Here is an 18,253-nt window from a genome sequence, read left to right on the forward strand (position 1 = left end):
AGTTAGCAAGGATATGCCAGAATATGGAATTGCGGTTACAATCAGATCAGCCATAACCTAACTAAATGGCAGAGCAGGCTCAAGGAGCCAGATGCCTACACCTGCTCCTAACTCATGTTTGTTGGTGTTTTGATTGTAACTCTAAGAATGATTTCCTGCATTCTCACCTAATGTGTAGTTAGTTTGCTTTAACTTGTTCACGTGCTGTAATTTTTAAAAGCTGAAGTTAGAGCAGACTAAGCCAAGCCTGGCAATCAATCATGGTGGGAGAAAATCCAGTCACCATGCATGAGTAAACTTACCCATTGTCATGACCCAGTACATTCTTGAATTGAAAACAATTTTTATATTTTAAAAGTGAACATAAAAGGCTATAAAGAATAGTTCCTTCAGGTCACTTGACTTCTTTTGAGTTTTAAAACCATATTCCAGTTCAAAAAGGAGCAAAAGCTTTATTCCAGATTGAGATTGAATCAATGCCCTTTCCCGAGACTAATCTAGAAAAGGTGTTATAAAATTGAATGGGTCATTTAAACACAATTTGCTGACTGTCTTAATCTCTTGAGGTGTTAAGCAACATTACATAACATATAAACATGTGTACTCCCCATTTTTTTGGAAATTTGATATTGAACTTGTAGAACACACATGTTGAGGCTGTTTTTGTTTGTCTGCTGTTAAATTCAGCAAAAGACTATTTGCAATTTAGAGTTCTTCCAGGAGCCATGAAATTAGCTACAAGCCATCAAGCAGCCAAAATAAGTAACAGTAATACCTTGATGCGGGAGAATCCAACAGAGAGAAAGATTCCCCCAACATGTTCCAACTTTGAGTTCACCTGATACCAAAATCTCAGAAATTTGACTGCAAGAAACCTCACAGCCTGCAAAAAAACATTCCACTTTAAACCACAACCTTAAGGCATCGCTTTCATCTAAGAAGCTATAGGCCTGTCACAGCAGAGACTGAGACAATTTTCAGCCATAACAGTATACTACCTTTGTTTATAAATGATCTTCTGTGTGAAAGTATGTGTGAGACAAGTGAATGAAATGCTGTGTTATTTTTAGTAAGTATGAGAATATATAATTGTCTCTCTTTATGAACCCACAAAAACTTCTTGGTGATAGCATATAATTTGGGATCCACACTCTGAGGATAAGAAAACACATACTTGTCACAGACATGGGCAGTAAAAGGAACACATTCTGTCTGTGACACTTTTGATTTCCATTATTTAATAAGTGTTACAGAGAAACGATACAGGAAACAGCACATCAAAATGTTACACTGAGTCTGTGATGGCATACATTAAAAGAATCATGGAATAAATATCTCTACAACTTTATCAGGAAAAAGTACGAAGTTTGTCATGCACAAGCATACCAAACGTTGCATTTAAAATAAATGAATAATTTCAGCTTAAAATAATGTAAATGAATGTGACTGTGAATGCAGCTATGTGGAAATAATAAAAATAAATAAATTCAATGAACAAATTTTATATAATTTGTTTGATATTTTCAGTTACTGAGCTGGAACGTCATTAAAAGCAATATCATCCAAATGTACTTCCTCAATAAAATTTTCTTTTCCTTGTCAATTGGTTTCATTACACTCCCTGTCTAGTTTGAAGGTACCACTGTTCTTGTGACATAGCATATGGTGTTTTTCTAAATACTAAAGCACTGCCACTTGAAAGGTAGAAATGAGTATCCCTATAAATATAAGCCTATTCGTGGTTAAGACAAATAATCCAACCGCTATTTGTTCATTTTTGTAAATAAATAACTACTCCACTTACATATTATTCATTTGCATTTCCCCCGTGTTGGTCTCGAGGACACGCTTACTTGCACGTGGCCTCAGAGCCTCAAGGCTGTGGATGAGCAGATTGCAGATTGTTCCAGACCTGCTACCGTTTTACAACGTGGTTGTCCAACAGATCATAGACTTACAGCCAGAACTAGCTTCATGTATTAGATTTTGTTTTCAAAAGTTCCTCCAGAAGTGACCTTCAACAGGACAGTCCAACAGCTGACTCCCAGCAGCAGGTACTTTGATCCCAGGCAGTCTCATACACTCTCTACAGTGCAGAAACAGGCCGTTTGGCCGAACAAGCCCACAACTCGAGTAAATCCCACCCAGATTCACCACCTTACCCTATCCCTGTAACTCTGCATTTCCCGTGGCTAATCCCCCTAGCCAACAATTCCAACTAACCTGCACGAATTTGGACTGTTGGGGGAAACCTACACAGACATGGGCAGAATGTGATCACTCCACCCAGACAGTCCCCCAAGGTGGAAATTGAACCCAGGTCCCTGGTGCTGTGAGGCATCAGTTTTAACCATTGAGCCACTGTGCTGCTCCCTTGCAACAAGATCCTACAACAGCCAATTTAGCATGTCATTGAATATCGCTTTCCTGCCCAGCAGAAAACATGTTCTTTTCAGCTCTTGAGCTGCATTTCTTACATTGTGATAGAAGTCATTTAAGGATCTGAGGGAGTTTAATTGTCAGCACTGTGGGCTGATGGGAACTCCAGGGATTACAGAGAGTCCTCAGCTTCAAAAGACATCTATTAATCAATTGTCACCCCTGCAAGAGAGACGGGTGTGATTCAGGGTGAGATCGTGACAGACTGCTCTGAATAAAAGCAACAGCAGTAACCGAATGACTCATCATGACAGCTAGGACCAACCCAATTCCCAGCATGATACCAGCCCTGAAATGCAGTAAACAGACATAAAATTCCAGGAACGTCATATATCAATAGCAGGATATTTTGCCATTGCAGTGAATTTCTTTTAGTACTTAAATGTTCAGGTATATGGCATGGCTGGTATATCGAATTACAAATTAGTCCGTGAATTGGTTTCTTGTATCTGATACTCACTACTGATATTCATCTATATGGTCTTTTCCTGAACCATCACCAATAGGTATTCACAGATAAAGTTCCTCGTGCAATGTCACAAATAGATGGGAGATCTTCTGAACGTTTCCTGTATGCTTGATGCAGACCCGTGCGACCCAACAGAAAGCAACACTTTGCTCTTTTTTTGAGGCTCCATGGTTTTCTGTGTATGTCAAGGAAGAAAATATGGAAAACTAGTGCAGGAATGCAAGGCACAAGAGTCCATTCAATGTGCAAAACTATTTATTATTAATTCATGGGATATGAATTTGGCAAAGCCAATAGTTATTGTTCTAATTGTCCTTGAGAAGGTAGTGGTGAGTTGCCTTCTGGAACCAGTGCAGTAGTTGAGTTGCAATTACCGTCACAATGCTGCAACAGAGAGAGTTCCATGATTTTGATGAGCAGTAATGAAGGAACAGCAAGATATTTCCAAATCAGGATGGTATATGATTGGAGGGGAACCTGAAGGTGCTTGTGCTCCCTTGCATCTGTTGCCTTTTGATTTTCTGGGCAGTAAAGCTTTGGAAGATGTTGTGGAACAAACATTCATGAGTTGCTAATACATCCTGTAACTAACATACACGGCAGCTACTGCATCAATGATGACAGGGTGAGGACTGCCAGTCAAGCAGGGTGCTTTGAGCTGGATAGTGTCAAGCTTCTTGCAAATTGTTGGAGCTGCACTCATCCAGTCAAGTGGAGAGTATTCCATCACACTCCTGATATGCAACTTGTAAATGATGGAAAAGCGTTTTGCAAGCAAGCAGTCACTCATTATAGAATACCATAATACATAAGAGCCGAAATTAGGCCATTCAGCCCATCAAGCCTGCTCCGCCATTTAAGCATGGCTGATAAGTTTCTCAACCCCATTCTCCCACTTTCTCCCCATAACCCTTGTTCCCCTTGACTATCAAGAACACATCTATCTCTGTCTTATATATACTCATTGAGCTGGCCTCCACAGTTAGTGAATTCTATACATTCACCACTCTCTGGCTGAAGAAGTTTCTCCTTATCTCCATTCCGAAAGGTCTTCCCTTTACTCTGAGGCTGTGCCCTCAGGTCTGTGTCCCTCCTACCAATGGAAACATCTTCCCAACATCCACTCTGTCCAAACCATTCAGTATTCTGTAAGTTTCGATTAGATACCCCCTCATCCTTTCACATTCCACTGAGTATAGACCCACAGGCCTTAAACATTCCTCATATGTTAAGCTTTTCATTCCTGGGACCATTCTCATGAATTACCTCTGAACCCAATCCAGGGCCAGTACATCCTTCCTGAGATTTGGGGCCCAAAACTATGCACAATACTCCAAATGTGGCCTGACCAGAGCCTTATGAAGCTTCAGAAAAATATCCCTGCTTTTATATTTAAGCCCTCTCAAAATAAATGCCAACATTGCATTTGCCTTCCTAACTACTGACTCAACCTGCCAATTTACCTTGCGAGAATCCTGGACTAGAACTCCCAAGTCTCTTTATACTTTAGATTTCTAAATTTTCTCCCCACTTAGAAAATAGCCCATGCTTTTATTCTTCTTACCAAAGTGCAAGACCTCACATTTTCTCACGTTGTACACCATCTGCCACTTCTTTGCCATTCTCTTAACCTGTCCAAATCCTTCTGCAGCCTCCCCACATCCTCAATACTACCTGGTCCTCCATCTATCTTTGTATCGTCTGCAAACTTAGCCAGAACACCCTCAGCTTTTGTTTCTGATTTATTGAATCCCCAGTTCTTTGGTTTTTATATTGTATTCAATGCCGTGACCAATATAGTCGTGTATCCAAAATGCCTGCTTAACCACCTTACCTACCTGTCCTCCTGCCTTCAAGGATCCAAGGACATGCACACCATGGTCCCTCTGGTCCTTTATTCTTCCTAGTGCCCTCCTGTTTAACATACTCTCTAGCCTTGTTGGTCCTCCAAAACTTGTCACAATCCTGCTTCATCTTGATACTGACTGATGCTTTATTATATATGGAATTGCAAATGAAATTAAAAACAATCCAGTCATCAGCAAACATTCCCACTTCTGACCTTATGATGCAACTAATGAAGTAACTGAAGATGGCTAGGTTAATGATTCAGTGCAGATAACCTGTTCTGGAATGATTGATGCCAGCAACCATAGCCATTTTTTCCTCAAGGCTCTTAATGCCACATTTGTTCAAATGCTCTCACAATTGATGCTAAGGGCAGTCCCATTCACCACGCCTCTGGAATTCAGTTCTTTGTTCATGCTTGGATCAAGTTTGTAATGTGGTCTGGAGCTAAGTGGCAATACCCAAACTCATCATTGATGAGCTGGTTTTTGTAAGTACTACTTGATGTCATTGTTGGTGATTACACAGATGATGGAGATAGCCTGATGAGATAATAGTTCACTGAATTGTCCTGTTTGTGCCAATTGTCTGCATCAAGTAACTTTTTAGCTCCTGGATAAGAAATTGAATTTATTTTTAAAGTCACTTGAACACCCGAGGTTTGCCTGTTAACCTTGAAGTTATCTTTTATGATTAAAATATGGTTCACACTATTTGAATCTGATTTTATCCATTAAGCACAAAAGAGGAGACATAGTGAACGTTGGATATAGTGCTATGTGCAAATATAGTACAAGAAGCAACTCATACATGGAAAATCATAAGAATTGAAATTCCAATCAAGAGAGCTCTCCTGGAAGTCACCATAACATTCAATAACACTACAGAGAACATACACAAAAGTGAAGTCAACCAAGATATAGTTACTTCAGGACAATTCCTTTTGACCTTACTCATTTATTGGTCTTGATTGGGTTTTCTGAACCACCCCACTATTCCATTCTTCTTCCTTTCATCTTCCCTGCTGTTGCCACAACTATTCCACCCACAGCAAGTCGGTCATCAAGCCTGCACCATCTCCCCATTCACCATCTCCATTTATTGCCCACCCCCCAGGCTCACCATCCATCCAAACTGCTTTCTCATCCTGTAATCCTCTAAGTCTCAGTGTTGCATCTCAGAATAATTTTACATCAAGTCTTCATTTTAGTCTTTATGAGCCTTACATCAGGGTAGGCAAATTATTGAAGAAGATTCTTACAGACAGGATTTGCATTTGGAAAAGAATGGATTTATTAGGGATAGTCAGCATGACTTTGTACAGGAAAATCGTTTCTCACAAATTTGATTGAGTGTTTTGAGGAAGTGACAAAGATTTATGAAGATAGGGCAATGAATGTTGTTTGCATGGACATTACTGAAGCATTTTGAAATGTCCCTCATGATATGCTGGTCCAGAAGATTAAGTCACACGGTATCCGTGGTAAATTGGGTACAAAAATAGCTTGGTCATAAAGCAGAAGGTAGTTGTGAAAGAATGTTTTTCTGTTGGACATCTGTGAGCAGTGGTTTTCCACAAGAAGGAGTGCTGTTACTGCAGTTGTTTGTTAATGTAAATGATTTAGATGAAACGTAGGTGGTCTGATTAGTTAGTTTGCAGAGGGCATCAAATTGGTGGAATTGTGGATAATGAGGAATTTGTCAAAGGACACAGCGCGATATAGGTCAGTTGGAAAATTTGGCAGAGAAATAGCAGATGGAGTTTAATCTATACAAGTGTAGCTAATGCATTTTGGTAGGTCCATTGCAAAAGGAAAGTATACAGTAAATGGCAAGACTCTTAGGAACATTGATATACAGATGGGTCTTGGAGTGCAAGTCCGTAACTCCCTAAAAGTAGCAACGCAAGTAGATAAGGGGGTAAAGAGGTGTATGGTATGCTTGCCTCACAGCACCAGGGAGCCGAGTTTGATGCCCCCCTCAGGCGACTGTCTGTGTGGAGTTTGGGCATTCTCCCCATGTCTGTTTCCACATTGCAGGGAGTCTATGATTCCATGAGGTTTCACCAGGATATTGCCTGCATTGGAGTGTATTAGTTATAAAAAGAGGTTGGGTAAACCTGGGTTGTTTTCACTAGAGCATTGGAGGCTGAGGAGCAAGCTGATAGAAGTATATAAAACTATGAGAGGCATGGATGGAGTCAGTGAGCAGAGTCTTTTTCTCAGGGTGGAAATGTTAGTTACTAGAAAGCACAGGTTTAAGGTGAGGCTGGGAATGTTTAAAGGAGATGTGTGTGTCAAGAGATTTTTGTACAGAGGATAGCAGGTGCCTGGAAAGCACTGCCAGGGAAGGTGGTAGAAGTAGATGGTGATAGCAACATTAAGAGGCATTTAGACAGATACATGAACAGGCAGGAATAGAGGGATATAGAGGGATTAATTTACAATGGCATTGTGTTCAGCACAGAAGTAGTGGGATGAAGGGCCTGCTCCTGTGCTGTACTGTTCTATGTAAATCTATGTGAAGTGGTTCCACTGAATAATGAGAACAAGGTAACACTTGGTAGCGTTGTGCAACACACGTAGCACTGGTTTTGACGTTTATGACACATAAATGAGTTCATTGAAGCCATATCACGAGACAAAGTATTCTCTCCGTTTATTCATTCTGGTAGAAAAGAGTGCTGAAAGATTTCAGCTTTCATAATATGAAGCATTTAAATGGAATAGGGTGCACTTAAGAAGTATTCACAAAACTAGCAATGGAATTGATGACAACAGCATAAATACATGAATATTTGTTTAACTGAATTAAATCACACTCGCTGATAAAAATGAGATTTTTCTCCATATTGCAAAAAATACTGTGTTTTCCATTATTAAAGTGATTAATTTTGGTAGTCTGCTACCTGAAATCTATAAGCACTTTTCACAGAACCTGTGAAGTTCAATACAGTACAGTTTATTCATTGTTAGATGCATGACATCAGGTTTATCTCTGAACATACTTACAAAAATGTTAAAATTGCAAAATAACTTTTTAAGCTGTGACCTAAAACTTTGAATTCATAAGTCTACAGAAAATGAAACATAAAATGATTATGTTGTACTATTTACTATGTTTTACTTCATCTAGTTTACAATACACTTTCCAGGTTACATCTCACAAACCAAATCTTTTTTTAAACTTGACTTGATGGTCCCTTCTACTTTGTTAACACAAATCTTCGTTTAATCAGGAACTGATTCTGTTCTAGTTATTCTATGATCTGTATGCTTCATTATTGTATTTTTGACTACATGATTGCTACTCAAAATTGAGATTGAACATCTAACTGTTGGACGACTGTTATATCTGTAAATAATTTTTCTGACTAATTCTATATAAAAGTAGCTACCTGGTAGTACAGAACTAAAATCAGGCAGATGGATTCTGGTTGGTAGAGGTATGCCATGGAGAATGTTTGAAGGTAAATCCACATCTGACATGTGGAAATCTTTTAAAGGCCAGTTGATAAGAGTTCAGGACCAGCTTGCTCCTGTGGGAATGAAAGATAAGGATCCCTGGGATCCTTGGACGATGAGAGATGTTGAAAGATTATTTAAAAACAAAAGGGAAGGTTTTGGAAAGTGAAATCATCTGATCTCTTAAGAAGTATAAAGGAAAGAACTGAAACACAAGGCTAGGAGAGCTCAAAGGGATAATGAATATCCTTAGTAAGTGGGATTAAAGAGAATTCCAAGGCATTTTATATTTATACGAGATGCAATACGGTAGCAAGGGAAGGATAGGTACGTTCAAAGACAAAAGAGAGAATGTGTCCATGGACCCAGGAGAGGTTGGTGAGGTCATTCATGAGTACTTCACATCAGTATTCAGCAAGAAGGAGGACATGGATGATGGAAAGATTAGGGAGGGATGTGTTAATATCCTGAGGCATTTCCATTTTAAAAAGAAGGAGGTGTTGTTTGTCTTGAAAAACAGTGAGGTAGATAGATCTCTGATGGGATCCATCCTGTGATACTGAGGGAGGCAAGGGCGGAGAATTCTGGGGCCTTGACAGAGACCTTTGTGCTCTCTTTAGCCACAGGCAAGGCCCCAAAAGACTGGAGAATTGACATTGTTATTCCTTTGCTTAAGAAGGGCAACAGGGATAATCCAGAAAATTATAGGCTGGTGAGTCTTACATCAGTGGTAGGGAAATTATTACAGAGGATTCTTAAGGACAGAGTTTACTTGCATTTGGAAAAGAATGCATTTATTAGAGATGGTCAGCATGGCATGGAGCTGAAAGGTCTTTTCTCACAAATTTTTTGAAGAAGCAACGTCAATGATTCATGAAGGCCAGCAGTTAATGGACTTTATTAAAACATTTGACAAGGCACTATCACACACAACTGAACAACTTTTCCACCAAAAGTTACCGTGATTTTATTTTTTTCTAAATGATTAACCACCGTCCATAATCACCTGTGAGGCCAATTAACAAGCAAAGCCCATTACAGCAATGCAAACAATCCAAAGTGAAGGGGGTGGAGGGGAAGCTAAACCAAAATGGAATTGGAGGTGGAAATAAAGCACTGTATTTCCCACAGAGCCCACTTCACTCCAAACACATGGAGAGCATTGATGGACTGTGTGTGCTCGCTCCCTCTCCTGGGACACCCTGGCATGAATATAACCGCAGAAGAGAGGAAGACAGTCAGCAGATATGAACCCCTCTGCAGCCCACTGCCTGCACTCATTTATAACCAGCCTGGCCAAGCCCAGGAGCAGACCCACGAGGAGGTCCTCTGATCTGCTCTCAACCCTCCACATACCGGATACCCAAAGGTCTGGTCAAGTCTCACCTGTTTCAGATGTGTGCAATGACAACTCTGAGCAGGTTGTTTAGGAAAAGAAAGCAGACACAACGTGGGTGATTATGGGTGATGGTTAGTCGTTGAAAACAAACAAAAAGAAAGGTCATGGTGATTTGGTGGTGGTAACAGTGGTGTACGATAGCACATCTGAGTGTGAAATAAAATAAAGCACTCATGTTTCCTTCTTTATTTCAGGTTGGTTTCCTATCCACAGGCTGCTGATGGTCGCATATCATGATAACGGTCTCATGGTTTTTTTAAGGATAAATCCCAGAATCTATGGACAGCCATCACTGAAGTTCCTTATTTGAACTGTATCTGCCAGTTTAAGATCTCTGTCTGGCTAGCCTATGTCTGTCATGGCCCCTTTTCTGGGCTCCTTGTTTTAATTAAACTTCTCCCACTCCCAAAGTTTGTGAAAGTCAGGCTAAGCCTAGACCAAAGGAATCAGCCCATCAATAGTTCCACAGGGGCTATTCCAATTGTAGTATGTGGCTTGGCCCCATTGTTGAAAAGGATATGTGCAAGCTTCTTTTCTGAAGTTTGTATGCTTTTCTATGATGTTCTGCCCGACCACCCCAATCACATAGATAGAGGCATCGCAGATTACCATGGAGGTCGTAATGAGCTAATGTATTTGTCAACAGTGGTTGTTGTTTGACATTTCCAAAGGGTTGAAAACATTGGCCTTACATGGTAGACCCAATGTTATAAACACTCGCACTATTTTGTTTTTGAAGAATTGGAGAATGTGTCCTTTGTAAAATAAACATTTCTTTCTTCATTTCAGGTCAGCCGGGTTTTGAGGAAAGGAGGACGCTTTATCTCCATCACATTTGCACAGCCTCATTTTCGGAAGCAGCTTTATGCCAGAAGGGATTACAAGTGGTCCATCAAACACCAAACCTATGGAAGTGACTTCCATTATCATTTCTACACCATGACCAAAGGAGAAAACCTGTCTTCTGATGATCAGGAGCTAGAAAATAAATGTTCTCAGACAGCAGAGCCCCAAGCTACAGTTTATCTCCAAATCACAGAGGATGAAGACTACCTCAATGACATTGAATATTAATTTGCAAATTAATTCCATGCAAGGGTGTATACAAGGAAAAATCTAAGCTGGTAGAATTGATGGGAAATACTCATTTGCTTACAGGCCAAAGGAATTTTTTACAAACTAAGTTGACGAGCACTGACCTGACACAGCATTAAGTTATAGTGCTTGACATGTGGGGAAGTTCAAATATCTCAGCATCTGCTGGAAATCATGAGTTTGTAGAATGCAGGCAAGAATCTGCTTGAGTCTCTCTGTCTCCCTCTCTCCATTCCTACTGTATTATCAAGACATCACTTCCTGAGTTTTAAAATATTCTGGGGAGTGGGTCAATGTCATCAGGCCCCCAGATATCAGAGTGAGGTGAGCAGGTTGGCAGTGCACCGGTGGTTGGGGTGAATGTGTGAACTCCTCGGTCTACACTGCCTCTCAGCCATTTACTTCAGTCGCACAGCAATATCCACTCCACTGCCAGCTCCTTCTCTTTGTTTATATTTTTGCTGCCTTGTTTATCTTCCTTCACTTGTCCCTAACAGCCAACTCAACATCCTATTTTCTGAATTAGTGATTTTTTTTCTCACCCAATTCACTTTATTGAAAAAAAACCTTTAAATCTGCTCCAACAAAATAACAGTTAAAGTTGGCAATTGTTGGGGGGAATTGTTACTGAGGGGTGCAGCTGTTTGCTTGGTTCTAGCATTCTCTGGGTAACCTTACTACTTAATAGGGGTGAGAGATTTCGCACTTTGAGATCCAGTATTTATTCCAGCATCTTGATTAAAGTGTTATCCACCACTTTAAACTTTCACCCCCTCCACTACTGGCTCACAATCATTACAGTGTACACTGTCTATAAGATCATTGTGGCAACTTACCAAGTCTACTTAGACAGCAGCTTCCAGACGCATGATCTCTAACACCAAAAGGGCAAGGCTGCAGACCTATGCACCTCTAATTCTGTTCTTTCCGACAAGGGAAAAATCTCTTTCTCTACATATTATCAGGGGCTGGTTGACTCAGCTGTCTGATGGCTGATGTGGATCAGATTGATGCCAAAAGTTCAGGATTTAATCCCCATTCAAGCTGGGTTCAGGACATGCTTCCTTGCCCAACCAAGAATGGAGTTCAAATAGTATCAGAGATAATGGGAACTGCAGATGCTGGAGATTCCAAGATAATAAAATGTGAGGCTGGATGAACACAGCAGGCCAAGCAGCATCTCAGGAGCACAAAAGCTGACGTTTCAGGCCTAGACCCTTCATCAGAGATTTCATTGTGTTGTTGATCAAACCTGCCTTCAGGCAACAAAATTTAAGAATACCTAATCAGAAAGATGCCTTCAAGAGAAAGGAAACCCAGCCTTTTTATCGGGTCCTAATTTTTATTATCTTGCTGTTTTGCTATCATCTTTGCAAATGTTTTCAGTACTTTCTCCAGTGTCACAATGTACTTTTTCTAAATATGGTGATTAGAATTGTAAACAGTATTCTAAGTGTTGTCTAACCAGGATGTTGTCTTAGTGAAGTATGACTTCTCCACATCTCAAATCTATCCCTCTAGAAATCAACTCTAGTGCTTGAATTGCTCTTTTTTAATGACCTCATTAGCCTGAATTGGTACCATTAGTGATTAATTGATTTGTATTCACAAATCCTTTTGCTTCTGTACACTGCTCATATTTTTATTTTAAATTAATAGGTGACTTCTTTCTTTTTCCTTACCAAAATGTAATGCCTCACACTTATCAATGTTAAAATTAATTTGCCAATAAATAAACTTGGAGAAAGGGCATACAACATTTTCTTCTGATTTATTGCAGTTCTTCTCGGTACTGACTACTCCTTCACTCCCCACAAATATGACATCATTGGCAAGTTTGCCACAAATTTAATTTCAAAATTAAAATCATAACCATGTTATAAACAGCAGTAATCCAAAATTCATTTATGGATCATCAGCTCCCACTTCCTTCCCTTCTGAATAGCTGCCCTTTAGCCCTATCCTTTGCATTTCCATTTGCTGCCGTCCATTCTGTTAACTGTACTCCGACTATACATGATCTGACATTATTCATTTGTCCAAGGCACCACTTTATCAGAGGTGTTTTAGAAATCTGTCACATTTTAGCTACTGGATTAGCACTATCGACTCTCACTGGTACTATTCAAATAATTTCACTTGAGTTTGGTCAGGCAGGTTTTTCTCCTTTCAAATTCATGCTGATAATTGATTACTTTAGTTTTGGTTTCTAGGTATGCTTCTATTTCCTCTTTTAGTAGATATCATGTTAGATTTCCTGATGTTAAGTTGACCAGGCTTTGGTTCTTTGGACTCATTCTAATTTATAGATATGACTGAGTCTTCTGGCACAATATCTTTCTCTAACATTCAAATTTAAATCCTTTGTTACCTGTTTGCCCTTTCTGTTGGGATATTAGTCCGATTTTGGTTCAGGTGGAGTTCATCCTTTCAACAAACTTCCTTCTTGCCTCTGTGTTGGTATCTGTGTATTCCATAGTGGTCAAAATATGTATCTCAGCCTTTGTTTAGCAGCTCCCAGTCCCCTCTTTCTGTGAAGCATGGCGTAACCCTCATACTCGACTATCTCTTTGTATTTGATTTCTATTCTGCCCACTGCCTATGTGCAGAGGAGCATCAAGTGTAACTGTATTTTGTTTTGTTAATGTGTTAAATGTAATACTGCTACAGCCAATTTGTTCTTATAAAAAATCAGAAACTTTAAAAGAGATATGGGTCAGTACTGCATTTAAGCACCTTTCATGGCAGCATTTGTTTGCTACATCTGTGTCTGTTGATGCAGTAATCCCTATGAATTTCTAGCAAGACTTCATGCAGTTCTGAATTCCAGCTGTTACGGATTATGAATCTCTACAGATAAAAAAAATCTGTATTTTAGAGGACAATAGCCTGCAGGCTTGAAATAGGTAAAATGCGATAATGCAACTCACAAATCTACATGATAAAAGGGCTGATTGTTGAATATGAAGTGCGCATTCTCTATTTATAGGGTGCAGCCAGTTCCCCAAAAATAGACAGTTTAACTACAACCAGGTAAAAGCTGATGATACTGAGCACATATAAGGACCACAGGAAATTATCCAGCTACAGCCAAGTAGCCCAGAAAAGCAGAATTTTGCTAATCTCCGTGTCACTTAACCCATTCAGACAATAAAATGGGAAAATGGATGAGGTGTATGACAAATGCACAGTTCAATTTTGCCCATTTTACACTATCATGGAAAGGTTAAAATTGTTGCCCTGGTATTAACTCTATTTAAAATGTTTAAAGCAATATACATGTAAATTCATAAGAATGGGTTTTCCAAAAAGATTGTTATATTTTAGCTTTGTATTTTCTCAGATATCCTAAATCTGATTGGAGCCTTTTTTGTGAAAGTGGCAGAGACGCTCAATTTGAAAATGAAAGTCAGCTGCTTTTCATTGCCAGTAACCAAACAGCCATGCCAATTTCATGCCAAGGCAGCAAGTTAAAAATCTAACCTACCAGATCCAATTTTTACCATCTAACATGCTGAAGGTGCTATTAGCTCCTTTAAAAATAAAGGCAGCAGGGCAATGGTTACATTGTGGGTGCTTTCATTCATAACAAAGCTGTCAGTGCCTCTTTGACAGTCATTCGCCCAGCTCTTACATCCTTCAATAGATTCTGTTGCATCTTACACATGCCAATGATGACACATCTCAAGGAAAACGATTTCAGCAATATTCATGTCCTTTTTTGGCATAACACGAGGAAAGTATTTCTGCAATTGTAATCGTGTCTGTCACAACAAAACTGGGCCCATTATCATTTCAATGGAAACTATGGCAATGCAGAGAAAGTTATTTTTATTATTGATCTTTCCATTATGTAAGACTAAGGTCCTTGCTGGTTTATTCCACAGCAAGGTATCAATCTGTCCATATGTCTTTGAACTAATCTGTTTTACCACAACCAGAAAAGATGGTTAAAAAGTGGAAGCTTTACTTTAGAAATGTTGCTGTTTTGAGAGATTAGGAAATTATGTTGATTCACTCATGTCCAGTTATACAGTGGTTTGTATAAAACTTCTGTGTTAATTCTGTGTTCATGATTTAGTGTCAGTAGCACACAAATCTCCAGGTAAGTTAGATTTTGTTTCTTTAATTTTCATAATTCATGGAATAAATGTATATAAAATTAAATTCAACATTCCAAAGCAACAAATATAAAGAAATTTGAAAATCACATGTTTATCTCTTCTAGCAACAGTTTCCTTTTGACAGTGTAACAAGTACAAATCCGTCATTACTAAAAATATGCATATTACATTTTGGTTTCACTTCTGGTTCCATTCTGTTTTCTTCTGAATGGCACTTTCTCTTTGTAGAACCGGTTGCATTTTGTAGATTTGATAGCAAAGTATTTGTTTGTGAAGTGTAAGATGAGTAGAAATTTTGCATGTCTATCACCTTGTGATATTAAACTAGGAAATACATTGCATATATTTGAACTAAGGTTTTATTGATAATGTATAGGAACACTTGGAAGGTTAAATTGTGTCTAAAGGTATATGACACTTTGCACTTTAATGCATCCAAGTTAGGCTGATGTGAGTGCATAGCTTATGGAGAATTTCCATATAAAATATCTTGAAGGTCATGATTTTGGGTAGTCCAATTTACACTAGGAGCTGTTCAAATAAAGGCTTAATCATAGAAAGAGATAGTTCAACTATCTGACCAGGCAGATGATAAAACAGAACTCATTTTCAATGACCTATATGTTTTTTTCAGAGAGCGATTCATGTACTAATTTTTTTAAACAAAATATTATGGGCTAACTTTTCCCAAAATTTGGCTAAGGGTCGTGGAGAAACATGGACAGTTACTCTCTATGAGCTCTAGCCAGCTTTCTCTCACCTCTTACGCTGCTCACCTCACATCCAGCATGCTGTCTCATTATCTTGCAATTTATGGCTGTAGAAATGCTCGGTGGTGCCGTGACCTTTTAGTGTTCACACCACTGATACCATATTTAAAGCCTCGCTGTACCCCAATTCAAATGCTGCATGCCAGGAATTTCCCTTTGAAGAAACTCGATACTGCTTTGCTAACAGGGACCTGGAGGGCCATCCTCTTTCCTCTAGAATCTGGAGGAGACCATTGCACCAGATCCTACCAACTTGGTCTCAGTTGCTACTTAGATCAGAGCAGTGTCTGTGGTTCGGAGGAATGCCCAGCAATGCAAAAAAGAATGTTAATGTCATTTTATGCTCTGCAAGACTAAGTGCCTCATCTTGTCTCTGCTACTTCGCACTCACTTTAACTCCACAATGATGCCCACCTCCCACCAACACTCACCACTGTCACAACTGCATGCAGCATCTTCTCTCAATTTGCTCTCACCCCTTCTATCCCCTAAAGTTGCTAATTGTGAATGCCGTCTCACTACCTTTCCTCTTCCTGAGCAATATAACAATTGTGCCAGCAACTTCTATCTCAGTCAAACTCTGATCTTCTCTCACTGCAGGAGAAGACAGCCCACAATAAGCAGAAAGACAGATAGTGGGTGCTCAAAATTTGTTTGTTTGCCCCTTACAAGGGAAGAATCTATGCATTAATTGAAGAGGACCATAACAACTCAGGGTGATACTGAAATCTCGTTGCCCCAACAACAAAGTAAGATTTGTTGTGAAATGCTTTCCTGTGACCACCACGATGAATGTATTCTTAAGGTACCCAAGCTGCTCCCTCCATTGGCCAAGTCAGTCCCTCTCTTGTCTTCTCCAGGCATGAGTGGTACTCAGACAGCTGATGTCCTGAAGAAACCAGCACTCCAGACACCTCTGAGAAGGAAGATGCCATCCCTCATGAAAAATACCAGCAATGTTTTCTCTTCTGTGTCCCCGCCAACTCAGATGCTGATTCCTTGCTGTGTATATTAGCTAGATTAGAGTTAGAAGCACATTCTGGCAAGCACATGGGTCAGGCAATTTCCATGGGTCAGGCAGGGGAAAAAGCGCCCCCAGGACGTCTGCATTCAGTGAACTGCTGGAAACTAGGTGCCTGCTCAGTCACAGGCTGAAGAAGGCCCTGTCGTGGAGCAGTCATTAATAACTTAGTTAAAATGCACAAAATGACACATGAGAGTCAGGCAGGTTTTCAGATCCACTTGAGAAGCTGGATTGAAGAATAGAAGAGTCCACCATTGACATCTGTACCATGCTCGCTCTGGCTTGTATGCATCTGGCTGTCCCCATGGACAGGTTCGGTGCTGATGTTGAAAACATGTACCAGAAAAATGCTGACTGGTTTCCAGAGATGGATACAGACTTGCAAACAGTCACTTTAGGTATTGGTTGTCTCCCTGTTGTCTGACCAAGAACCTTGACCTTAGCCCAGGTACTCCTTTCTCACAAGCAGACATGATTGTACCAGTAGGCAGACATGCCTGCTGTTGGAGGAGTCACATACAGGCCCCAGATGCTTCAGGACAATTCAAATGTGCCTGGTAACCCCATCTCCACCCTGCCTGCAACCCTTAACCTTGTGGAAGTTCAAGCTGACGGGGTAAGGTTGACTATATCTGACAAAGATGCTCTCGGTATGTGTAAACCCTTGAGCCACAAATGCCCTAAAGCTCTTGGTCCAGCAGTCTCCACCATAGGAACTCTCCCTTCACCCGAGGTGCACTGTATAGTAATGGGAGGGAACGGAGAGAGAAAACCTTCTGAGGACACTTAGCTAGCAAGGATAACACATTAGTGAAAATACAATTATGTATTTGTAAATATATTTTCAATTTAGATCATCACCTGTCTGATTGATGTGTCATTTTAGCTGCAGCTACAGGAATCAAACATCAGAGGCTGCCCTTCCTTTTGCCATCCAAAGTCAGAGCCCTGTTTGAAGGATTGCTACTGTTCCCTCGTGACAAAAGTAGCATGAAACATCGTCACGTTTGAATGTGGGAGCCTTAACTATTGTAAAGCCTTCCGATGGTTTTTAACATTAATTTTTTTTGCGCATCAGGAATAGGGAAGAAAGATCAAACCAAGAAACTATATTTGTATTCGAGAATAAAGAGGAGCTACTTGCTTTTCATGCACCAAAACATTGACAGTCATTGAACGGTGACTTCACTGAACTCTGTTCCGTTGGAAGCTTGTCATAGTCCATCACTTGCCCTTTTTGTCTGCTCCAGATTTCCGGAGCACCGTATGCAAGTTTTATGAATGAACTCCACCTGTAGCATCCTGCAAGAAACCCCCAGACCTGTATAATGTAACCTCATCTTGACACATGCCATATGGCCCTCAATGGCCCAGTGGAAGATATTGCATTGTATATTGTACTGGACCTCAGTCAGTGGCTTGGGTATTTGAATTATCAGCTACACTTACAAAGGGTAGCTCCTATCTCCCAGTAACAATCGTTGTAAGGCACGCAGTCCTTGAAATGACGCAAGAACCTTATAGGAGCACATTGTGAAATACTTACAGTTGAGTATGTGAGTAAAGTAGCTCTGGAACATTGGAATATAGTTGTGAGTTCTGGAATGAACAGCATTGTTCA

The 18,253-nt window shown here is 39.9% G+C and overlaps 1 protein-coding gene across 2 annotated transcripts in view; it reads left to right on the forward strand.

Annotated features, from left to right (window-relative positions):
- The window catches only part of ece2a (endothelin converting enzyme 2a), a 253,771-nt gene extending 240,430 nt beyond the window's left edge, over nt 1-13,341 (forward strand). Inside the window, exon 3 of one of the 2 annotated variants that reach the window (XM_048541553.2) lies at nt 10,409-13,340. In XM_048541553.2, coding sequence (XP_048397510.1) covers nt 10,409-10,693 — 285 coding nt within the window. In that variant the 3' untranslated portion in view covers nt 10,694-13,340. Of the gene's footprint in view, nt 1-10,408 lie in introns of both variants that reach the window. The other variant, XM_059651146.1, reaches the window with a different exon arrangement.
- The last annotated feature ends 4,912 nt before the right edge of the window (nt 13,342-18,253 follow it).

The sequence above is a fragment of the Stegostoma tigrinum genome, chromosome 14 (genome assembly GCF_030684315.1).
Source record: "Stegostoma tigrinum isolate sSteTig4 chromosome 14, sSteTig4.hap1, whole genome shotgun sequence".
Lineage (NCBI taxonomy): Eukaryota > Metazoa > Chordata > Chondrichthyes > Orectolobiformes > Stegostomatidae > Stegostoma > Stegostoma tigrinum.